The sequence below is a fragment of the Microcaecilia unicolor genome, unplaced genomic scaffold (genome assembly GCF_901765095.1).
Source record: "Microcaecilia unicolor unplaced genomic scaffold, aMicUni1.1, whole genome shotgun sequence".
NCBI classification, from domain to species: Eukaryota; Metazoa; Chordata; class Amphibia; order Gymnophiona; family Siphonopidae; genus Microcaecilia; species Microcaecilia unicolor.
This window is the reverse complement of record NW_021963605.1, coordinates 22,880-48,041: the sequence shown is the minus strand read 5'-3', so window position 1 is coordinate 48,041 and position 25,162 is coordinate 22,880. Positions and strand designations below refer to the sequence as shown.

General features: G+C 45.2%; 1 protein-coding gene across 1 annotated transcript in view; it reads left to right on the top strand.

Moving 5' to 3' along the window:
• LOC115459502 (membrane-associated phosphatidylinositol transfer protein 3-like) overlaps window positions 1–23,762 on the top strand; it is a gene marked incomplete at its 3' end in the record, with an annotated part of 42,886 nt that extends 19,124 nt beyond the window's left edge. Inside the window, exons 3-5 of the mRNA XM_030189307.1 lie at window positions 7,390–7,573; window positions 19,260–19,388; window positions 23,493–23,762. Of these exons, the coding sequence (XP_030045167.1) occupies window positions 7,390–7,573; window positions 19,260–19,388; window positions 23,493–23,762 (583 nt within the window). The remainder of the gene's footprint in view (window positions 1–7,389; window positions 7,574–19,259; window positions 19,389–23,492) is intronic.
• Window positions 23,763–25,162: the final 1,400 nt, after the last annotated feature.

The window sequence follows — 25,162 nt, the reverse complement described above, 5'->3', positions numbered from 1 at the left end:
CATGGAAGCAATTTTCTTAACATGTATTAGCTGCACTGCAGACAGCTTGGGTACTTAACTGCAGTGGCGTACCTAGGGTAGTTGACACCCGGGGCCGGTCATTTTTGAACACCCCCCCCCCCCCCCAAATCCAGTACTAGGCATGCCGAGAATACAAAACACTCAGGACCTATAGAGCAATTCTACCATACCATAAGCAGTCATTTCTACGAGTCACACAAGGAAAAGGAAAGCATCTTAAACACTACAGTGAGCACTAGAACATCAATTCACCTATTGTAAAACGAAACCAGACAGAATAGTACAGATCGTAGATCCTGCACAGTCAATGCCAACTGAAAGCCATGTCTTTTTCACAAACACAGATACACCCTAATCCACTATAGAATAAGTAATCATAAACTTTCTATTTAGACAAAAATTAAACTGAACCCCCAATGCCAGACTCTGCATACAATGCAACACCACAGAAACAGAAACTGTCCCCTAGTACTGTGCAAAATATAAAGACAGCAGATGTAAATTTGAAAAAACTAACAAGTACCAATCACCACTTTACAAATTAACAAATAGAAATAAAACAAATATAGAAAGTAAAATAATACCATTTTATTGGACTAATACATTTAGCTTTCAGAGGCCAAAACCTCCGTCCTCGGGTCAGTACAGTATAGTGCTGTTACAGTATCCTATCCTGACCTGAGGAAGGGGGTTTTGTTCTCCAAACGTTAGTCAAAATGTATTAAAATTAGTCCAATAAAAAGATTACCTTATTTACATGTTCTATTATAAACATTTAACACATCTACAATACTTTATCCTAAAGCAAAAAAAATATATTTTATTTACAGTTTGTTGTCTCTGGTTTCTGCTTTCCTCATCTTCTTTTCACCGTCTTCCTTCCATCCAGCATCTGTCTTCACTCTCTCTCTCTCTGCCATTCAGTGTCTGCCCTCTCTGCCATCCCTTCCATCCACTGCCTGCCCTTTCTCTCTGCCCCTTCAACCCACCATTTGCCCTCCGTCTCCCATCCATCCAGGGTCTGCCCTCCCTCTCGCTCCCCCTTCCATCTAGGATCTGTCCCCTTTCTCTCTCTCTGCCCCTTTTTTCAGCCCCCAGTTCCAGCCCCCCTCTCCCCTCTGAACACCCCCACCCCAGTCCCCTTCTCCCCTCCCCTGTCTGAGACCCCCACCCCAGTCCCCTTCTCTCCTCTGAACACCCCATCCCAGTCCCCTTCTCCCCTCCCCTTCTCCCCTCTGAGATCCCCACCCCAGTCCCCTTCTCCCCTCCCCTTTTCCCCTCTGAGACCCCCACCCCAGTCCCCTTCTCCCCTCTGAACACCACCACCCCCCCACCCCAGTCCCCTTCTCCCCTCCCCTGTCTGAGACCCCACCCCAGTCCCCTTCTCCCCTCTGAACACCCCCACCCGAGTCCCTTTCGCCCCTCTCCTTCCCCACCTCAGTCCCGTTAAAACCGGCGAAGCAGCGTCGCAGGCAGCGCCTCGTGCCCTGCTTGTAAAAAAAAAAATCAAATCTCCTTCCTTCTCCTCGTCTTGACGTCGACTCGGGCCTTCCAAATTGATTGGAAGGCCCGAGTCGACGTCAAGACGAGGAGGAGAAGGAGGAAGGAGATTTGATATTTTTTTTTTTACAAGCAGGGCACGAGGCGCTGCCTGCGACGCTGCTTCGCCGGTTTTTTAAATGTGCGGCGCCGCGGGAATGGTCACGGGAGGCGGCGGGAGCGGAGCACCCCCCACCCACTGGCACCCGGGGCGGACCACCCCCACCGCCCCCCCCTTGGTACGCCACTGCTTAACTGCACCTATTGGCGATGGGAATGGTGCTACATTAACACAATGTGGTGACCATCTCCATAACTGCACGATGCAGTCCCCTCACATTCTCTCACTCTTTCCATGTTAGCTGTTAATTCAGAGCTTAGCCTGTCTTAACTATTAGCTATCAACATAGTAAATGAGGGCAAAGTGATGCATGTGGGTAAGAGGAACCCGAATTATAGCTACGTCTTGCAAGGTTCCGCGTTAGGAGTTACGGATCAAGAAAGGGATCTGGGTGTCGTCGTCGATGATACGCTGAAACCTTCTGCTCAGTGTGCTGCTGCGGCTAGGAAAGCGAATAGAATGTTGGGTGTTATTAGGAAGGGTATGGAGTCCAGGTGTGCGGATGTTATAATGCCGTTGTATCGCTCCATGGTGCGACCGCACCTGGAGTATTGTGTTCAGTACTGGTCTCCGTATCTCAAAAAAGATATAGTAGAATTGGAAAAGGTACAGCGAAGGGCGACGAAAATGATAGTGGGGATGGGACGACTTTCCTATGAAGAGAGGCTGAGAAGGCTAGGGCTTTTCAGCTTGGAGAAGAGACGGCTGAGGGGAGATATGATAGAAGTGTATAAAATAATGAGTGGAATGGATCGGGTGGATGTGAAGCGACTGTTCACGCTATCCAAAAATACTAGGACTAGAGGGCATGAGTTGAAGCTACAGTGTGGTAAATTTAAAACGAATCGGAGAAAATTTTTCTTCACCCAACGTGTAATTAGACTCTGGAATTCGTTGCCGGAGAACGTGGTACGGGCGGTTAGCTTGATGGAGTTTAAAAAGGGGTTAGATAGATTCCTAAAGGACAAGTCCATAGACCGCTATTAAATGGACTTGGAAAAATTCCGCATTTTTAGGTATAACTTGTCTGGAATGTTTTTACGTTTGGGGAGCGTGCCAGGTGCCCTTGACCTGGATTGGCCACTGTCGGTGACAGGATGCTGGGCTAGATGGACCTTTGGTCTTTCCCAGTATGGCACTACTTATGTACTTATGTACTTATGTACCTGTATGCTATTAATGCATGTTAACTAACAAAGCTTAGTAAATACATCCCAACGTGATATATTGAACTACCTAGACTATTTACTAATCTATATCTTGATTAATACACAGTAGATGTGTGGTTTACCAGGTTCTATAATGTTAAAATTCAAGAAATGTTGATCAGTTATTGGAACAGTCTTTCTGCATTACGCTTAAGTAGAGAGGTGTGGTAGCCGTGTTAGTCCACTCTTAAAGGTTATCAAAAGAAATCAAACAAAATAAAACGAGGAAAAGAAAATAAGATGATACCTTTTTTATTGGACATAACTTAATACATTTCTTGATTAGCTTTTGAAGGTTGCCCTTCTTCCTCAGATCGGAAATAAGCAAATGTGGTAGCATTATGCTTTTAATTATGTTCACTAATGCATAGTTTTACTTTCTGAAAAGGGGGATACCTTATTTATTACCATATTATTTGCCAAAAACATTAATTTAGTTTTGTTTGTTAAAAGTAGTGTTGCTTTTCTTAAACTCCCACAAATTTCTTTACTGTTTGAATTTTATTTATTACTCTTTGTTTCCTAGTAATAATGGTTAGTGCAGCAGCCTTAGAACCTGGGGAAGTGGGATCAGTTCCCACTGCAGCTCTTTGTGACACAGGGCAAGGCACTTGACCCTCCATCGCCCCAGGTACAAAATAAGAACCTGTATATAATATGTAACCACAGAAAGCAGTATATCAAGTCCCATCCCCTTCCCTATATTGAAAACAAAACCACCAGCACCCAATAAGCAGTGAGTCAGGAACATAGCAAGGTGTGCGTGGCTGGTGCATCTGCACAGAGCAAAAGTGAGGTAGGGACATGAAATGTGCACCATGTCTATTGTTAATTGATTTTCATACATGAGTTGAAGCAGTTCACATAGTTACAATTTAAGAAATGATTAAAAACACAGCTTTTTGTTCAAGCATACTAGTGATATCGTGCGGTTTTGGAAGTTATGTTTTGGATTGTTAGTAATATTTTGTTATATTTCTGTTAATTGATAATGTTTTGTTTTACATTGGTATGTATGTTTTTATGGAAACCGCCTAGTTTAAAATAAATTGAATAAAATTACATAGTACAGAAATAGAATGCCGTAATTTGATAGTACATAAAACACACACACTTATATGGTATAAGCAAAATCATCCGCGCAGAAGTTGTTGGTCACACCGAAATTGTCACCCACATCTCGAGTACAGGATCAGCGATTATCTGAAATAGATATGCTTTCAGTGCAGCCTGGAATGAGGTATAAGAGTTGTCTGAGATACTGTGGTAAAGAGTTCCACAGAGCAGAAGCCAAGAAATATACAGCACTTGCTTTCATTTTGACACCCATTTCGCTTTGGAGAGATGAGGCGGCACAAATCTGTTGTCAGAGAGCACAGAGTACGGCATGGAGGAACGACCAATGACGATAGATAATCAGGTTTATTATTATAGAATATTTTGTGCGTCAATATTTTGAATTTTAAAGTCTCTCAGAAGCCAATGCAATTGTTTCAAAAAGGGTGTGACATGGTTGTGCCACTTGGCTCTACATAAGATCCTAGCTGCAGTATTCTAAAGAGTCTGTGTTTTAAATTAGTCTTGGTGATACCTGCATCATAGAACAAAGAATGTCTATATCTAGGTAATTACGGATCGCTCTACGTTTATGTAAAAAGAAAAATAAACTGCAACACAGAGTGCTTCCCTTTCTCCCTGTCTTCCTCCAGTACAGCATCTCACTGCAGAACCCCACTTGCTGCTTGTGTGATACCCAAAAAAACAAAGCCATGTGTCTGTCAGCCTGTCACTCAAGCACCTTGCAAGACATTACTGGGTCCCACCCCCTTTGGTGCGGGTGGGACCAATGTCCCTTGGCTCTTTTAAGCATCATGAGGAAGGTTTGAAAGGGGGGGATTCTTGAGGGGAGAGGGTGAGATTCTGCACCTTTTGTGTGTGTTGGTGGAGGGGGGAACTGGAGGGAGACAGAGAGGTACTCTGTGCTGAAAAGAGAGATGCTGAGGCAATAGAGAGACAGAAGGAGTGATACTGGACAGGGAGAGCACAGAGGTGGAGCTGCTAGACCATATTGGGAGCAGAGGAAAATATTGGACCATTTGGGGGACAGGATTGGTGCTGGGTGCTGAACTAAGTAATGGCCCCTCAAAACCACTTAAATGCTGTATTGTTTAGCTTATTTCTGTTTTTAAATGTACCAAGAACATAGCACTGCAGAATTATCATAAGCTCCCTCCTTTAAATGATTCTTGCTACTTAAATCTGATGATTTAAAAATATCATCCATCCATGGTTGGCTTGGACATAATGGGGACAATTCTATAAAAGGTGCTAAAAAAGTTAGGTGCCAAAACTCTGCTAAAACAGTGTTGTTATAGGACATCTGGGCGCCCAGATTCCATTCTAGAACAGAGCATAAGTTGGCATTTGGGCACTATCACCTATGTCATGTAAAAGTTTTGCATGTGTGGTACCCAGCGGCGTAGCTACGTGGGGCCACGGGGGCCTGGTCCCCCGTAGATTTGGCCCTAGACCCCCCTGCCGATGACCCTCTCGACCCCCCCTCCTGCCGCCAACCTGCTGTCGCCGTCGCCTACCTTTGCTGGCGGGGGACCCCAACCCCCGCCAGCCGAGGTCCTCTTCTTCTGCCACAAGGCTTCATTCTGTTTCTGAGTCTGACAGTTGGTGGTGGTGGTTGCGACGGTGGGGGGCCGCGGCACTGGGGGGGGGGGCTGAAATGTGCCCTCTCACCTCGGGCTCTGGACCCCCCGCCCGCCGAAGACTGGCTACGCCCCTGGTGGTACCCGCCCCGCATGCCCCCCTTGAAGTTATGTGCTAAAGCATTTAGAATAGCCCCTAAGTACAGTTACACCCATAACTGCCATTTACTCCTGTTTTGGCACTTAACTTCCATTTCAGCACCAAAAGTTACACACCAAATTGGCACCTGACATGTGCTGCACGATATAGAGTTAGGGGGATCTGGGTAATTTAAAGAGAACTGCTACTTCTGTTAGAGCCAAGAGAGTTGCCTCTCCAGATCTTAACATTATTACGTGATGGCAATGTTAACAGAACAAAACATATGCACAGCATTTACCATCTGATTTTCTTTAAAGTTATAAATTACATCATCTGATGAGATCAGAAATCAGAATAGCACAAACTGCATTGTTAGAAATAAGATAGTTTCCTTCTACTGGTTCCTGGACATATTTTGCCTGCCAAATTTAGGGGCCCTTTTACAAAGCAGCGGTAAACCCAACGCGGGTAGTTCCAGCCCTAGCGTGCACCATTTCCCTTGCTGAGGGAAACAGAGTTCAATTGTTTTGCGTGATGGTTACCTGGTGGTAATCAGGCAGAGCCATGTGCTATCCGGTTACCGCGAGAGAACTTACTGCCACCTCAGTGGGTGGTAGCAAGTACTCTCCTTGCTTGGCCATATGATGAGAGCTTAGTAAAAGGACTCCTTAGTTTTTATTAATAAACTAGTAGAAAAGGCCCGTTTCAGGCACAAATGAAACGGGCGCTAGCAAGGTTTTCCTCCCCTTGCCCCAGTTCCAGACCCTCCTCCCTCCCGCTCTCCGAGTTCCAGACCCCACCTCCCTGCCTCCCTCTGATTTGCAGAGCCCACCTCCCTGCCTTCCGATTTGTAGACCCCCCTCCCTCTGATTTCCAGACCCCCCCCCCTCGGAGTTCCTGACCCCTGGACCCCCCTGTCGTGACCCTCTCGAGCCCCCCTTCCCGCCTCCAAACCTCCCCCTCCGCCGTCGCGTACCTGTGCTGGCGAGGGACCCCAACCCCCCCCGCCAGCCAAAGTCTCCTCTTCTCGGCCACACGGCGTGGAAGAATGATGTGATCAAGTTTGAATCAGTTTGTGCTCATGCGTCTGACGCATGCACACAAACAGATTCCAACTTGATCACGTCCCCTGAGTTTTCTGCGTAATGCGTCCAGTGACGTCAGCTAGGGCTTCGGAGCCCAAAGCTACGGACACAGGCAGCCAGGCTCAGAACGTTGGAGGTGAGTATTATTATATAGGATATATTCTTGATATCACTTCTTCTTTATTTGCCCTCATTCAATAGTACTCTGTTCTTCACTTTCTTTGATGCCAGTCATCCACACACCTCCTTCATACTAGGCAAGCCACCTGCAAGCTCTGTGTCCTCTCCTTTCTAGCATCTGTTTGGAATTATCTGCTTTCTGATATCTAAGAAGCCGAGCCCTTGGACGACTTCTAGTAAAGACTAAAATGTCAGCTCTTCAAACTTGCTTAATGCCCTTGATATTGTGCTATTTCCATTCTGCTTTTCTTTATTTAACTCTATTGCTTAACGGTTTCATTCCAATACACTCATGGCAAGGTGACATAAAAAATGCAAAACAAATAGATGATCTTTAAGTCATGTTGCAATAATTATAAAAAGGATAATAGATTTAGCTGTTGCAATGTCTTTCATTATTCTTACTGTGGATAATGCGTGCACTTTGTTTCTTCAGACACTGGCAAGACCTGGGATATCTGATAATCTACATCACAGGACGCCCTGACATGCAGAAGCAACGAGTTGTTTCCTGGCTGTCTCAGCACAACTTCCCCCAGGGAATGATATTTTTCTCAGATGGGCTTGTTCATGACCCCCTTCGCCAGAAAACAATTTTCCTCCGGAATCTCATGCAGGAGGTAGGAAAAGACACACAATGTGACCAGCAGAAGAAAGGGGGTGTTGATGCCCCTGTATAAGTCGTTGGTGAGGCCCCACCTGGAGTATTGTGTTCAGTTTTGGAGGCCGTATCTTGTTAAGGATGTAAAAAGAATTGAAGCTGTGCAAAGAAAAGCTACGAAAATGGTATGGGATTTGCGTTACAAGACGTATGAGGAGAGACTTGCTGAACTAAACATGTATACTCTGGAGGAAAGGAGAAACAGGGGTGATACGATACAGACGTTCAAATATTTGAAAGGTATTAATCCGCAAACGAACCTTTTCCGGAGATGGGAAGGTGGTAGAACGAGAGGACATGAAATGAGATTGAAGGGGGGCAGACTCAAGAAAAATGTCAGGAAGTATTTTTTCACGGAGAGAGTGGTGGATGCTTGGAATGCCCTCCCGCGGGAGGTGGTGGGAATGAAAACGGTAACGGAATTCAAACATGCGTGGGATAGGCATAAAGGAATCCTGTGCCGAAGGAATGGATCCTCAGGAGCTTAGTCAAGATCGGGAGGCGGGGCTGGTGGTAGGGAGGCGGGGATAGTGCTGGGAAGACTTATACGGCCTGTGCCAGAGCCAGTGGTTGGGAGGCGGGGATAGTGCTGGGCAGACTTATACGGTCTGTGCCCTGAAGAGCACAGGTACAAATCAAAGTAGGGTATACACAAAAAGTAGCACATATGAGTTATCTTGTTGGGCAGACTGGATGGACCGCGCAGGTCTTTTTCTGCCGTCATCTACTGTGTTACTATGACACAATTTTTTTAACCATTAGAAACATAAGTTTCTAAGAGGCCCCCCCCCTTTTTTTTTTTTTTTTTTTTTACTAAACTGCTTTAGGCAGTGGCACAGCATAAAATGGTGTACTGAAGGACGCGTTCAGGCATCCTCCAAAATGCCATTTATTGCACGCTAATCCACGTGCTAAAAATGTTTTCTATTTTTTTTGGGAGGGGGGGCTTGTCAGGGGGATGTTCTTGCGCTAACCTATTAGTGCAGCAACATGACCGCATGCTTAACTGGTTTGCGCAGGATTACGTGAGCTCTCACTGCTTAGGTAGCAGTAAGTGCCGAATTTGCTTGAGTTTCTTTCCTATCTTATAAATGGTGTTCTATTCAAGCTCTTAATTTAGCCCTTGCACTGCTTTGTCCTGTGAGTCAGAAAAGCAGTATAGAAAGTTTTAATAGATTATAAATTATAATGGTTTCATGCTGGGCCATTAATGTAAAAAATGGAAAATTGGTCAGTTTACAGCTGTGGGAAAAACCCGCTAAAGGCCTGCTATTGCCACAGCTTAGTAAAAGGCCCCTAAATTCTTTGCCCCCCCCCCCCCCTGTAACTTTCAACAGCCTATATAGTTCCAACATAGATGAGTACATCACTGTAGCTAATTTTCAAAAGGGAAATTGTGCAGACAGTTTTCCTTAAAAACTGCCTACAAGGTACAATCTACTTGCAATATCTGCAAGCAAAAAACCCTTCAAACTTGCAGGCATTGGTTTCACTAGCGGAACACCACCTTTTAATATGGCTAAATATATGTAGCTTGTAAAAGGTCATACGTACTTTTAACTACCTAGAGGCAGGTAATTTACCTGCATGAATAACTTTTGAAAATACTCTCCCCATGTATTTGTATGTAGGGGGGGATGGGATTTGAGATATATATAGATGGATATAGATATATAACACCTATGTATGCAGCAGATTCTACCAAAGTATTTATTAGCCATTTTGAATTTTAGTCTCCAGCAAATGATGAAAAAAGAGCAAAATTCACCCACTCCATGGCATTGAATCAATTTAAGCAAAAAAAAAAAAAACCAGAAACCAAACAAACAAAATAAACCCAATAAAGGTTAATTCCAAATGGAGCAGAACAGGTGAATTTGGCTGTTTTTTTTGCATTAATTTTTCTAGCATGAAAAGATGGCAAAATAGTTGCACAATTTTATAGGGAAAGGGGAAGAGATTTGATATACTGCCTTTCTGCGTTTACAATCAATGCAGTTAACATATTATAAACAAGCACTTCCACCCTACCCAAAAATGGTAGAGACTATTATAAAGAACAAAATTATAGAGCATGTTCAAAGGCATGGATTGATGAGACAAGGCCAACATGGATTCAGTGAAGGGAAATCTTGCCTTACCAATCTACTACATTTCTTTGAAGGGGTGAACAAACACGTGGATAAAGGTGAGCCGGTCAATATTGAGTACCTGGATTTTCAAAAGGCATTTGACAAAGTACCTCATGAAAGACTCTAGAGGAAATTAGAGTCATGGGATAGGAGGTAGTGTTCTATTGTGGATTAAAAACTGGTTAAAGGATAGAAAACAGAGAGTAGGGTTATATGGTCAGTATTCTCAATGGAGAAGGGTAGATAGTGGGGTTCTCCAGGGATCTGTGTTGGGACTGTTGCTTTTAGACATATTTATAAATGATCTAGAAATGTGAATAACTAGTGAGGTAATTAAACTCGCTGACGACACAAAGTTATTCCAAGTTGTTAAATCACAAGAGGATTGTGAAAAATTACAAGAGGACCTTACAAGACTAGGCATCCAAATGGCAGATGATGTTTAATGTGAGCAAGTGCAAAGTGATGTATGTGGGAAAGAGGTACCCAGTGCTTTTTTTGTGCCGGTACGCAACGGTACGGTGTACCGGCACCTTTTTTTGCCCGCCTGCCCCCCCCCCCCCCCCCCCCGCGAAACTACGGGCAAGTCCTGCACTTAGTTTTTTTTTTTTAAGACTCAGAACGTGCGAACGATGCAGCCGGCAGCGATTGAAAGAGGCTGTCTGGGCTGGCGTCGGAGCTTCCCTCACCCTCTGCGAGTCCCGCCTTCGTTGTTACAACTTCCTGTTTCGCGGGACTCGCAGAGGGTGAGGGAAGCTCTGACGCAGACGCCAGCCCAGACAGCCTCTTTCAATCGCTGCCGGCTGCATCGTTCGCACGTTCTGAGTCTTAAAAAAAAACAACTAAGTGCAGGACTCGCCCGGAGTGTCGCCGGGGGGGGGGGGAACGATTGGGGAGAGAAAGAGGGAAACCAACAGAGGGAAGGATTGGGGAAAGAGGGAAACCAACAGAGGGAAAGATTGGGGAGAGAGAGGGAAACCAACAGAGGGAAGGATTGGGGAGAGAGAGAAAGAGGGAAAGCAACAGAGGGAAGGATTGGGGAGAGAGAGAAAGAGGGAAACCAACAGAGGGAAGGATTGGGGAGAGAGAGGGAAACCAACAGAGGGAAGGATTGGGGAGAGAGAGAGAAAGAGGGAAACCAACAGAGGGAAGGATTGGGGAGAGAGAGAAAGAGGGAAACCAACAGAGGGAAGGATTGGGGAGAGAAAGAGGGAAACCAACAGAGGGAAGGATTGGGGAGAGAAAGAGGGAAACCAACAGAGGGAAGGATTGGGGAGAGAGAGAAAGAGGGAAACCAACAGAGGGAAGGATTGGGGAGAGAGAGAAAGAGGGAAAACCAATAGAGGGAAGGATTGGGGAGAGAGGGAAAGAGGGAAACCAACAGAGGGAAGGATTGGGGAGAGAGAGAAAGAGGGAAACCAACAGAGGGAAGGATTGGGGAGAGAGGGAAAGAGGGAAACCAACAGAGGGAAGGATTGGGGAGAGAGAGAAAGAGGGAAACCAACAGAGGGAAGGATTGGGGAGAGAGAGGGAAAACACAGATGGAAGGATTGGGGAGAGAGGGAAAAACAGATGGAAGGATGGGGAGAGAGAGGGAAAACAGATGGAAGGATGGGGAGAGAGAGGGGAAAAACAGATGGAAGGATGGGGAGAGAGAGGGGAAAAACAGATGGAAGGATGGGGAGAGAGAGGGGGAAAACGGAAGGATGGGGAGAGAAAGAGGGAAGACGCTGGATGGAAGAATGCAGAAAGAAATAGGGGAGACACTGGCAGGATGGGGAGAGAAAGCAGAGCTGCTGGATGGAAAAGGGGAATAGAGAAAGACTGGAGAATAAGAGGAAGGGGCATGGGGAGAACAAGGGTGAGGAAAAGATGAAAAGCCACAGGTAGATGAAGGAAATTAAAGAATGGATAGTGAGAATGAATTAAATCTGGACAGAGAGAGAGAGCCTGAAAAATATTGAAGAAAGCAAAGAAAAAGGAGACAAAAATGACAAATGGCACAGAAGAGTTAAGCGAAAAGAAAGGAAAGCAGAATCACAGACTGGGACCAATATGGAAAGAAAAACAGTCACCAGACAACAAAGGTAGAAAAAAATCATTTTATTTTCATTTTAGTGTTTGTAATATGTCCAATTTGAGAATTTACATTGGCTGTCTTATTTTGCACTGGGTATACAGGAGCTGTAAGAGCTTACAGAGATTATTTATCATGAAAAAAAATCACGTTATTTTTTTCTCCTATAGTACTATAATATTTTCAATGATGTCTGTTTATATGCGCCATGGCTGGTATAGGGGGTGTGGTTAATGTGGGTGTGGCTATCATAGGGGTGGAGCCATATGTGGTGACCCCGCCCATAATGAGTACCGGCACCTTTTTTTCTACAAAAAAAGCACTGGAGGTACCCAAAATATAGTTACATAATACAAGGTTCCACATTAGGAGTCACCCACCAGGAAAAAGGGATCTAGGTGTCATCGTTGATGATACGTTGAAATCCTCTGTTTGGTGTGCGGCGGTAGCTAAGAAAGCAAGTAGAATGTTAGGTATTATTAGGAAGGAATGGAAAACAAAAATGAGAACGTTATAATGCCTTTATATCGTTCCATGGTGCGACTGCACCACGAATATTGTGTACAATTCTGGTCACCGGATCTCAGAGAAGGGCAACAAAAATGATAAAGGGGATGGGACGACTTCCCTATGAGAAAAGGCTAAAGCAGTTAGGGCTCTTCAGCTTGGAGAAGAGACGGCTGAGGAGAGATATGACAGAGGTCTATAAAATAATGAGTGGAATGGAATGGGTAGACATGAATCAATTGTTTACTCTTTTCAAAAATAGTAGGACTAGGGGGCACGCAATGAAGCCACAAAGTAGTAAATTTAAAACAAAATTGGAGAAAATATTTCTTCACTCAACGTGTAATTAAACTCTGGAATTCGTTGCCAGAGAATGTAGTAAAAGTAGTTAGATTAGTGGGGTTTAAAAAAGGTTTGGATAGCTTCCTAAAAGAAAAGTCCATAAGCCATTATTAAAATGGACTTGGGGAAGATGTATTGTACTATTTTGAGTTGTTGCCAGGTACTTGTGACCTGGGTTGGCCACTGTTGGAAACAGGATGCTGGACTTGATGGAGCTTAGGTCTGTCCCAGTATGGCAATACTTAATGTATTTAATCCTTAAATTCCTACATATACTCCCAATACTCAGCCCAAGTTCTATCATCACCTGGCACTCCTGTTCCATCATCTCTATTAGCCCACTGCCAGTTCCAGTTCCATCAACATTAGCCCTTTTCTAGTGCCAGACACTCATTCAGCCTCTGCATCATTCCCAGTCACTTGAAAATGCTGAGCACAGCAGCAGGAGCTTGTTCCACTGCTCAGCTTGCCTAAAACCATTATTGGGTTGCTTGCACCTGTACATTATTGAAACAGACAAGGCACTTCCTGGTCTTTGAGAAGGCTTTCAGTGTCCTAAAGCTTGGGCGCCCTAAACTAGTGTTTCACTGACCCACCCCTTAATCCAGCTCTGGTGTAGTCAAATCTAGCACCTAGTGTAAGAGAGAATTCTTCTCAAATCAGCACTTTTCCTAATCTAATTACATGATCCTCACCTATACTTTCTTACCCCTCCAGCCAAATAAATGCCCAGATGAATCCAGAGATTTGTGGGTTGTGACCATCTACCAGCAGGTGGGGCTAGAGAGCACAGAACTGAACTGTGCCTTATAGGATGGAATACTCCATGGCCAGCTAGCATTCCGTATCTCCAGTAGGTAGATAGATGGTTTTCCACAGGCTCTTGGCTTCTTCTGACTGCAGCTCCTGTTCTTGTTTTCTAGTTCAGTAGCACTTGGGGCTATTCTGGCGGAATGGTGTCAGCTTTAGGGGGTATGCCTGGTGACACCAGGTCCTCCCCCCCCCCCCCTTTCTGTAGTCGTTTCCCACCTTCTCTTTCCTCACAGAATTGCCACTGCATTAAACAAAAAAAAGGGCAGGCATTCTGCTTTGCTGGGCTCTGGCACGTCCCCAAGTGCTAGAGTGCCAATTCTGGGAGAGGTTGGTTCCAAGTCTGCACACAGCATTGGCTTCTGAGGGGATAGGCTTCAGGCTCTCTTACTGAGGGTACCTTTACATTTTCCCTTTTTTCAGGACACTCGCATTTTTACTCTTTCATTCCTATGGCTGTTGAACAAGTAAAATGCTGCTTCCGCTGTGGGAAGTGGACAGCAGCATCAGGGCTTTATCCTGGGGGGAGGGGGGGTGTTATGGCCCTGAAGCACCGAAGGACATAGGTAGCGAGATTGGCGTGGCAGTTTCCCATGCAAGGGAAGTGCAGCTGTCCTCACTTCCATCTGCAGTTTCAGCAGCCATTTTGCCTTCCTGTGGTGTTGATCCCATAGTATTTACGGCGGTTCTACTGCTCATGTCTGGTGATGGTACCTCTGGAGATGAGTCTGGGGACATTTCAGGGGTTTCCCTCTTTGGGGCTGAGCCATTTTCCCTGTAGTTTGTCTTATTACTTCATTGCGCCCTTTTACTTAAGCATGCAGCTCCGGGGGTCTAGTGCTTCCAGATTTGCCAGCTCCTCTGCTACCACCTCCTCCTAAGCACAGTGCTCCCGAGTCCAAACGGAGGTGCTTGATGAGGAATCGGGGACCCCTCCTGATCCTGACCCCTCTGAAGGAGACATGTCCACAGCCTCATTATCAGCTCACGGTCTGGACAGTTTGGAGGAGGGGGAGATTCTAACAGATGAAGTAGATGATCCCACATAGGTGCAGATCTGTCATAAAGAAGAGCTGTCCGCATGTATCACAAAAGCCATGCAGGCTTTCAATATTTCTTCCCAGGAGGCGCAGTCTGCAGCTTCCTCTAATCCCTAGATGGCTAGCACCAAAAAGCCACCCAAAGCCTTTCCGATTCACAAGGCAATGCAAGAGCTTACCTCTGCGCAGTGGGTTACTCCTGATGCGGGCTTTCGAGTAGCCAAGGCTATGTCTCGCAGGAGGAGCTGGACAAATTACATTTATGGATGCTTCAACTTTTCCGGTTGAAGGGGGGTAGAGCCCTCAAAGATGTGCAAGACCGCAAGCTGGAGTCTGCTCTGAAACTTTCATTCAAGATTTCTGCTGCAGGTAGCTGTCTTCAGTTCTTATGCATCCTGGGCTTGTCTGTTCTGGTTGCAACAGACACTAGTTTCTTTGACTTGGGGCACAGCCTTCGCCCAAGTTTCCAGATGTGGAAATGGATGTGGCCTATTTAGCAGATGCATTGTATGATCTGGTCTGAGCGTTGGCCAAACATATGTCACAGGCCACTGTTTATTATGGTTGCGCCACTCAGCTGTGGACGTGACTTCCAAGCAGCACCTGGTTAAGCTTCCTTTTAAGGGCAAGCTTCTGTTTGGGAAGGAGTTGGAGAAGCTGATCAAGGACCTTGGGGATTCCAAGTCTCAGCATTTTCTAGAGGACAAACCCTGAACCTCCTCTAAATCTGTACTTGTGTGGTCTCAGTTCAGGGATGGTAAGAAGTATCGGGCAGGCCTTCTTTTTTTTTCAAAGTCCAGATATCAGCAGAAACAGTCCTTTTATACAGACAAGCGCACCTCCGGCGCCTCTAACAGGCCTTCCTCTGCTCCTCGCCCCTCCCACTGATGGGATCTTGGCCCACTTATCTCCGATAGGGAGATGGCTATCACACTTCTACAAAGAGTGTGCCAAAATTACTACAGACCAGTGAGTCTTGGAACTTATTCAAGATAGCTACAAACTAGAATTCTCCTCTCCCATTGTCAATTTTTTTTCTTGGCCTCCCCGTACACCATGGCCCAAAATCGGGGGGGGGGGGGGGGAGCGGCACTACAGTCTACTCTGCTGCAATTGCAGAAGTTGGGGGCAGTGATTCCTGTGCCTCCACTGGAGCAAGGTCATGGTCGATATTCCATCTATTTTGTGGTGCCGAAGAAAGGAGGCTCCTATCATCCAGTGCTAGACCTGAAAAAGGGCACCTGCTTCCTAAAGATCAGACATTTCTGCAAGGAAACCTTGAGATTGGTCATAGTGGCGGTTCAGCCTAGCGAGTTCCTCATGGCCCTGGATCTCAAAGAGGTTTATTTACACATCCCTGCACCAGCAGTTTCTCTGCTTTGCGATTCTGGGGCAGCATTTTCGGTTCCAAGCGATACTGTTCGGCTTAGCCACAGCGCCGTGCACCTTTTCCAAAGTGATGGTGGTTGTGGCGGCCGCCTTGAGGTAGGAAGGTATCTTCGTTCATCCCTATCTGAACAATTGGCTCATCGGGGCTTTGTCAGAGCAGGAGAGTTTGCAGGCCACTTCCTGGGTACTGGCTCTTTCAGTCCTTGTGCTGGGTCATCAATGTTTCCAACAGCCATCTCGTACCCACACAGAAACTGGAATACCTGGGGGTTCTCTTTGGCACTGGGCACAGCAGAATGGCTCAAGCTGCATGGTCAGATTCGCCTCTTGCGGCATTTGAATCTGAAATTATGTCCAAGTCTTGGGATCCATGGCTGTGGCTTTAGAGGTGGTTACATGGGCTCGGGCTCACATGCGGCCCCTTCAGCAGTCCCTTTTAAGCTGTTCATCTCCGGTGACAGAGGATTGCAGGTGGCATCTGCCGTGGCAGTTGTTAACTCATCACAGTATGGGCTGGTGGTTGCAGGACAGCAATTTGCTCAGTGGTGCTCCTCCCGTGTGGATGGTGGTGATCACCGATGCCAGTCTGTTGGGGGGGGGGGGGGGCGAATGTTGCTCTCAGTATGTGTGTAAGGTCTCTGGTCCATGAGAGGCACAATGATCCATCAACCGGTTGGAGTTTCGAGTGGTTCACAAAGTTCTACTGGCTTTTCGGTCATTAGTGGCAGGGACACCAGTGCGTGTCCTCTCTGACAACATGACGGTTGCTTACATCAACAGGCAGGGAGGCACCCACAGCCCGTGATTTGGCCAGGGAGGTGGACTTGTTTCTCCAGTGGGCGGAGTCTCACCTACCACAGATTTCCAGAGCTCCACATCATGGGGGCGACGAATATTCAGGCAGACTTTCTGAGCAGGAACACCTTGGATCCAGGGGAGTGGGAACTGTCTATATCGGCATTTCGGCTGGTCGTCTGGCAGTGGGGGACTCTGGGGCTGGATATTATGGTGACCTGATGCAATGCCAAAGTTCACAGATTCTTCAGCAGGAAAAAAGCATGGCTCCAACGGCCTAGATGCTGTGCTTCAGCCGTGGCTGAAGTTCATGTTGCTTTGTCTTTCCCTCATGGCCAGTGATAGACCAGGTGATGCATCAAGTTCAGTCTCACCAGATGGCCGTGGTACATGGACTTGATCAGGCTGCTGGTGGAGAAGCCGTTTCGGCTTCCAATTTCTCTTGGTCATCTTTGCCAGGGTCCTCTTCAGATGGAGGATCCCTTCTTCCCCTTTGGTCTTATGGTCGAAGTTGAGAAAGAAAGGTTGTTCAGATCCGGTGATTACTACTTTGCTTCAAGCTAAAAAGTGTTCAACTTCGGCAGTGTATGCTCGAGTTTGGTGGGTTTTGAGTCCTGGTGCTCAGAGAGGGCTATTTCTCTGTTCAAGTCTTGCTTTACTGCAGATTTTGGCCTTTTAGCAGAATGGGTTGCAGAAAGGGTTGGCAGTCACTCCCTTCAGGTGCAGGTCACAGTTCTCACCTGTTATCAGGGTCGAGTCTCTCGCTCCTCTCTGTCCTCACAACCAGAAATAGTTGGTTTCCTCAAGGGTGTGCCACACATTAAACCATTGTTTTTTGGACTGGAGTCTTAATTTGCTCCTCCGGTTACTGCAGACCACTCTTAAGGATCTCACACTCAAGTTGGTGTTTCTTGTTGCTATTTTGTCAGCATGGAGGGCCTCCAAGCTGCAGGCCCTATCTTGCATGAATCCTTTCCTCCATTTCTCAGAGGTGGGGGTCCCAATCCGCACAGTTCTGTCGTTTCTTCCAAAAGTGGTCTTCGCCTTTCATCTTAACCAGCCGTTGTTTCTGCCATCCTTTTGTGAGGACCAGTATCCGTCGGATTTTCGGCTGTTGAGCTTCCTTGATGTTAAGCGAGCTCTTATGCAATATTTGGCTGCTGCTGTCATTTAGATCATCTGTTCATGCTTTTTTTCTGGACCTCAGAAAGGGAAGGCGGCCTCAAAGCCACCATTGCACGCTGGATTACGGACGCTATATCTTCAGCATATATCCTTTCTGGTCAATAGACTCCGGACCAGCTTCGTACACATGCTCTGTGGGCTCTTGTGACTTCCTAGGCAGAGGCCTATATTGTCTCTATTGAGGAAATTTGTCTGGCACCTGCTCGTCAGTCCACACCTTTGTCAGACACTATCACTTGAACTTGGCAGCTCAGGAGTAGGCATCCTTCAGTTCTTGCCACAGGGGTTTTGACTTCCCACCTTATTTCCTCTGGATTCATCTGCTGCTGATGATAAAGAATGATTATCTTACCTGATAATTTTCTTTCTTTAGTCGCAGCAGATGAATCCAGAGTCCCAACCTGCTCTTTATAGTCTCAGTGGCCCGGATGGCTTCATCCTGAGGAAGATTTTGCTGCATTATCTGTTTTGTTCTTTTTTTTATTCTAGGAATTCATTATTGGATGTTTTGAAAAAGATGTGGATTTCTGTAAGGAAGGGGCAATGTTTTTTCACTGTATTTTCCTTCTGCTTTGTTACGAGATATGCTGGCAGGCCGAGGAGCATTCCATCCTATAAGGCATAGTTAAGTCAGTGCTCTCTATCTCTACCTGTTGGTAGACAGTCACAACCCACAAATCTCTGGATTCATCTGCTGTGACTAACGGGAAGAAAATTATCAGGTAAGATGTAATTTTTCATTTTCATTTGAAATTTAGTGTTGTGACAATTTAGTATATACAGGGACCTGTTGACTGAAGTGTAGTAAGATTTTCACAGGCCAAAATTAACGTGTGGCAAGTGCAAAGGCTGTGTGGTAATTGTTGGGGGCATTTCCAGCATGTCCCCTACAGCAGTTACCACACAAAGTTCCTTAATCCTTATCATAGATTAATTTGGCATTTAGCAGATTCACTTAATGACATCTCTTGAGGTTTTAGGTGCACCTGTGTTCACTGCACAAGTGACCTCAAGCACTAATTAATGTGCTATGACTACAATGAACAGTTTTATGCACAATGTCTGACCATACCCCACACTAAGCAGTTAACATGGGATTTTTAGTACATGGTAGCTACTGGCAGAGGTTAGCACATATTCTAGTAAACATGCGCCTTACTGCATTAGATTAAGGGGGTGTATGGCTTTCTGAGTACATCATTTAGGCCACTGTTTTCCAGGTCCAGACTTGGAGTACCCCTTGCCATATAATGGAGGCAGTATATGCAAATCACGTTCATGCTATCCAGGACTGGACTTGGGAAACAATGATTTAGGCATGCACATACCACAAAATGAACACTCACGATTTGATGCTTCTTATTTCAGTGTCACATTAAAATCTGTGCTGCTTATGGCTCAATGAAGGATATCTCTGTGTACAATGTCCTGGGACTCTCTTCTTCTCAGATCTATATTGTTGGACGACCAGCAAAAAAGTACCAGAATCAGTGTCAGGTGAGCTCATTTTTGCTGTGCATTTAAATATACAAAGTGTTTTCTTCTATAATAAGAATTTTAATTAGTGATGTAGTATCTTAGGGGAGAAGAGGGATTCACATTTACTGTTCCATTTAGTAACTCTCTAGTACCAAATCTTTAATCAACCAACATTAGTTAGCGGGGGGGGAGTGGAATAAGAATGATCACTCCATGCAAAATCCCTATGCAATTTTGCCTTTCTTTATATCCACTCTAGAGAGTTGCATGGGGACAGAAATTTCACCCATCCCTGCTGGAATCTCCTCCACCACTGCCCATCCCTGTCTGTACTCATAAAAAAAAAAAGAACTACTTATGAAGGTTTAGTTTTTATTGAGTTTTAATGAAAATATAAACACAAACATCCACCAAACCAATACCCCTTCCCCAACCTCAAATCAGAGGCTCACCACCAAGAGAGAGAACAATAACGTCAGTGTCCTGCTACAACTTAATATCTCACGTCCCAGTTGGATAAAAACTGTTCAAGGTTCTAACTTGCAAAGCATGGGAAATGCCATGGAATGCCTTAACACAGGCCATATGAGCCAGTGAAAGTGAATCCATAAAAATGCAATCTTTTGAGAATTATGCTTTAAAACATTTTTTCCCCTTGCACCTACATAGAGCGCATAGTTTTTTTTCTTCCCCCTAAAACTTAACTATATTTTTGAGTCATTTGTATAAATGGAAGATACTTACCAACAATTCTCCTGACCACATTACTGCGCAGAATATATCTCTATCAGGAATGTAGGCTGCTCCTCCAAGTCTTCTATCATGTGCAGCTCCAAGGCAGTTTCCTACTGTGTGCAGCTCTGACTCCAGTCTTCTGTTCTTCTGTGTGCACTCCCAGAAAAAGGAGTTGTATTGTGCTGTATCAGGTGGGACTAGTAGGCCGCCCAACTGTCACACGCACCTGTAGATCAGGTGACCCGATGCTGCAGGCCCATGAATGCGCACTGATCAGGGAGGAGGAGGCACCAGTGACCGTGGCATAAGGCATCCCGGAGGAATTGTACACCACGGGATTTCCGCAGACCTGGTGGGGATTCCCATGAACCTGGGAGGCTTCCCACAGAGTTTCCAGGTAGCTGTCTAATCCACTCCCAGTTATTTTGGTCCAATCACCATGGCCTTGGGCTTTGGCCAGGGGCCACAGAGGGGGGTAATTATTTACATCTTTCTCTATAAATAAATCCACTTTTATACAATATGTGAACAAAGGCTTTTATAACATTGCTCATCCACATACACACAATCTGTACCTAAGCAATAGTGTAGAATGAACAGAAGTGGAATTGCAGTGTACATGTGTATTTTATATAAATCTTTAAACCTACAGGATAGTGTAAAATTTGTCATCAGCTTTTGTGTGCCGTTTGGGCTGGATCTAGAATACAGCCTGACAAAATTTCAGTTATGGTGCTGAAACTGGTCCAAAAAACTTTTTCTGCTCAGTTTCAGTCAAAATTGATTGTGTTTTCTGCGGAAGCTGAAAATTTGTTATTTCTCCTGTTTGTCTCCCTCCCTCTTCCCCCCCCCCTCTCCTCCGAACAGGAGTTGCCCCTCCACCCTGGCCACTTGTAGGTGGCCCCTTGGACCTATCTTACAATATCTGGAGGTCTAGGAATGTAGTCAGGGCAGTCGCTCTTTCCCATGCAGGCTCTGCTCTCAAAAATGGCTGGCAAGACCTCTTTTGGCAATCTCATAAGACTGCCGCTACAGGTCACGGCACCCATTTTGAGAGTACAGCTAACACGGGCAAGAGCAAGTGGGAATCACTCATGTCCTGAATATACCACTAGACCACCAGGGATTGGGGGGCTGCTATTTGCATTCTTTTTTGTGTGTGTGTAATGCAATTGCAAGTAATGCAGTTATGTACTTGCATAGTAGTAAATATGGTCCCAAAAAACAATCCACAAAATATCTTCTAGTAGTTTATATGTTAAATAGAGTGATTTTGATACAAAAGTTTAAAAGGAATTTAAGTATATGAATTTGAGATAAGCTCCTTAGGAATTAGCCTCTCTATAAAGACATGAACCAGTTGTCACTCCAAATGTAAAAAACACTGTGGCTTTAAGGGGCCCTTTTACAAAGTGGAAGTAGAAAATAATTTGAGAAATGTGTTGCTCTTGATTGTGATTTTTCAGAACATATGGTCCTTGCTACCGCTACTGTTGGGTGGGCCTGAGCCCTAAGTGGATGGGCCCTGGCCCACCTGCCACTGGATGTTACCCACATATGAGAACGTATGAGAAAACATGTTTTACATGCAGAGAACAGAGGAGTAGCCTAGTGGTTAGCACAGCGGACTTTGATCCTGGGGGGGTGGGTTTGATTCCCACTGCAGCTCCTTGTGACTCATTGCCCCAGGTACAAATAAATACCAGTATTTACTATGTAAACCGCTTTGCATGTAGTTCCAAAACCACAGAAAGGTGGTATATCTTATTATTAATTGCATTTATGTAGACACATTGCACTCTCTTGTACATTATTTTACACACAGATGTTGCTGGGGTGTAGTTTGGATGCAGAGGCGGTAGCTTTGCAAAACATAAACATACTTTGCTTGTTATGCATATGTGTGTATTTGATAAACACTTTTTTTTAATCAAAGGCAGGGAAACTATAGAACAAGGAGGTAAGCTTAAAATCTGGTGGAGTTAGTTGAAGAAAAACAGTGACAGAATTCAAATAGGAGTGGGATAAACAAAAAGGATGGGATGAAAGCAAAACAAAGGAGAAAAGGGTTAACTTGCCTGGCGCAGCAGGAATAAGCTTAAACAAAGGCAGAGAGGAGGTAACCTACATCTTCTGTAGTGCAGCAGATACAACTTTAGCCATCTTATTGGGGTGCTAGTCCTTATCTGCCATTTGTTACTAGGCTATTACATTACCTGCCTCAAAGCTATAAATTTTAAGCATGCTACTACAGATAGTTCTGGAAGCCTATTTTATAAAGGCACAGAGACACTTGTACTGCCTTTATAAAATAGGCACCCAGTTATAAAATTGACCCCCTTTTCCCTCCCACACACAGACCCCATTTTAGCTACATAATGTATGGGTTCTGTTGAAACCTGTTATTAGAGATAACACTCCCTCTTCCCTTTGGGCGTAAGACCTATTTTCCCCATATGGTCATGCTGCCGCTGGCACACTAAGCTTGCCACTCTAATTACTTTTCCAAGTATCTGATTGCAGAAATAACCTACTGTATGGCTTTCATACACATACCTTTAAAACAACAGTGAAAGCCCATTTACTGTCACCTGCATTCACAGGAGATCAAAAAATATATCACATTAGTCTTAACGTAAGTAATCTCAAGACAGTGAGCTGGTTTCACTCCTAGATCAGGTAGGCCAGAAGTGCTAATACTGGAACTAGGCTTGGGCCTAGATGTTCCTGCATCCATTCCAGGATTAAAATGTGAACACAGATGGAAAGTAGTTCAGAAAACAGGGAGAAAACCCAGATCTGAATGCATTAGAAGGGTTTATACATACACATTGGAGGGGTGGGGGCAGAACTCTGGGCCTGCTTTTGAAAATTTGGGTCAGGACTCTGTAATCTGCTCCCATTTCCCCCTAACATTCAGGGATTTAAAATGCAATCCCTATTTACTTTTCCTCCCCTACTTTAATGCCACAGGGGTGGGGGGAGAAGACAGGTCCTTTCTGTATGGATAACAGAAAGTACCGATTCTCAAGTTTAAACCTGCAGTGGTTCCAGCAGCCGTGCAGACAAAAGAAAAAGGACCAGCAGCAAGAGGAAAACACGCGCTTTCCCAATAAGGATAAACCAGTTTGTCACCTGGCTCATGCTTTAAACCAGTGTTCAGAAAATTGCCCTCAAAAACAAATTACTTTTGCCCTTCAAGTCCACACCAGCGTTTCATGCAACATGATCTTAATCTCAGCATTTTATGCCCTAAAAACTAAGCCCTGTCATTTGTTGTGGCCCTTTATTGCAACCCCTTATCTAAGAAAAAACAAGTAATCCAGAACAGATTATTATTTTTTGCTGACCTAGTATGTGTTTCTCCTTCATTGCCTTCTGTTTCAGTTTATCAGCGAGGGTTATGCAGCACACTTGGCAACACTGGAATTTGGTCATCACTCACGTTCCAAAAAGAACAACTCGTGGATGATCCTGCGGAAAGGCAGCTTTGGCCTGCACACTCAGCCTGAATTCCTCAGGAAAAGGAACCACTTACGCAGGACTATGTCTGTCCAGCAGCCAGACCCACCTTCATCTAACCCGAAACCTGAACGTGCCCAAAGCCAACCAGAATCAGACAAAGACCACGATAGACACTTGCCTCCCATGTCTTGGGTTAGAAGCGGAGTTTACAAATTTGAGCCTTGCCCATAAAAAAAGTGTTTGGCTACGTGTTAAGCTTGCAAGTGTAATTTGGAAGATGATATAGAGGTAGGTTTACAAATCTGCAGTCTGAAACGAAAAAGGAATTTTGTGTTCCTGCGTGAAAGAAAATCCCTAAATACAAAAGCTTGCAAGGCCATGTAGAATATTGAATTGATTGCCAAATTTGCTTCTTTTTTTAAGCTGTGATAAGTTTCTCAGAATTTTAACCAAAATGGATATTTTGTTCACACAAAAGTGAACAGGAATTTAAAAAAATATGAAATTATTTTTCTACAATATAAAATACATATGGAAAAAAGAGCTTGGATAAGCCGCCTATACAAAAGGGTAATTATAAGCTGCTCTTGATAGTCTAACTTTTTTTTTTTTAAGGGAGAAAAGGGGCAAACAACGGACAAGCAGGCAACTGTGGTAGTTGTATCAGTTCTTGGTATAAACCATCCTGTTGGAAGTAAAAGAGAGGAATATAGGACCTGATATTCAGAGCGAGTTAAGTGGGCAGGAGAGGCTCCAGCCCACTTAAATCACGGTGAGCCGCCCAACCACCAATATCAGCAGCGCTGTTGAATATCATCTCTGACCACCCACGTTAAAAGTGGGCAGGTCAACGGCAGTAACAACGGGTTACACTGGGGAGGAGCGGGCAGTTATGCAGGTGCTACCAATACTCAGTGCCAGGACCTGCATAAGCTAAGTGGGTGGATTTAGGATAGCTCAAAAGCTGTCGTAACTTCACCCACTTAGCTATTCAGGCCATGGCATCGAATATCGCCCAGGACCCCATATAGTTCATTTTTAATTAAGTGTCCCTGATCTCCCTCTTTATCATCCCCCAGCCCACGAGACTGAACATCCTCCTCCTTCACCCCGGAACTGCCCCCCCCCACCCACAGTCTAGGTCAGCCCCCGGACCTAGATTTGTTTCCTGGTGGCCCTAGTAGAGGCATGAGCAAAGCCCCCTCACTCCTGCCCCAGCCATTCTTCACAGGCAGCCACAGGACACAAGAGCCAAGGGGGCTTTGCTCCTGCCCCAATACCCCCACTAGATCTACCAGGGAGCAAATGTAAACCCAAGTGGGGGGAGCTACATAGACCGCAGATGGGGGAAGGAGGATGTTGAGTTTCACAGGCTGAGTGAAGGGGGGTAGGAATGAGTGGGGGCTTTTGAGGAGGCAAGGAGGGAGATTAGGGGACTTAAAAATTTAAAATAAGTTATCTGAGTCCCGGACGATATTTAGCACTGGAAGTGGGGGGGGGGGGGGATCAAGGATCGCAAATTTTTAAATAGAGTTATGTGTGTCCCAGCCAATATTCACTCAGAGCCTGCATAACTGTCTTATGCAGGACCA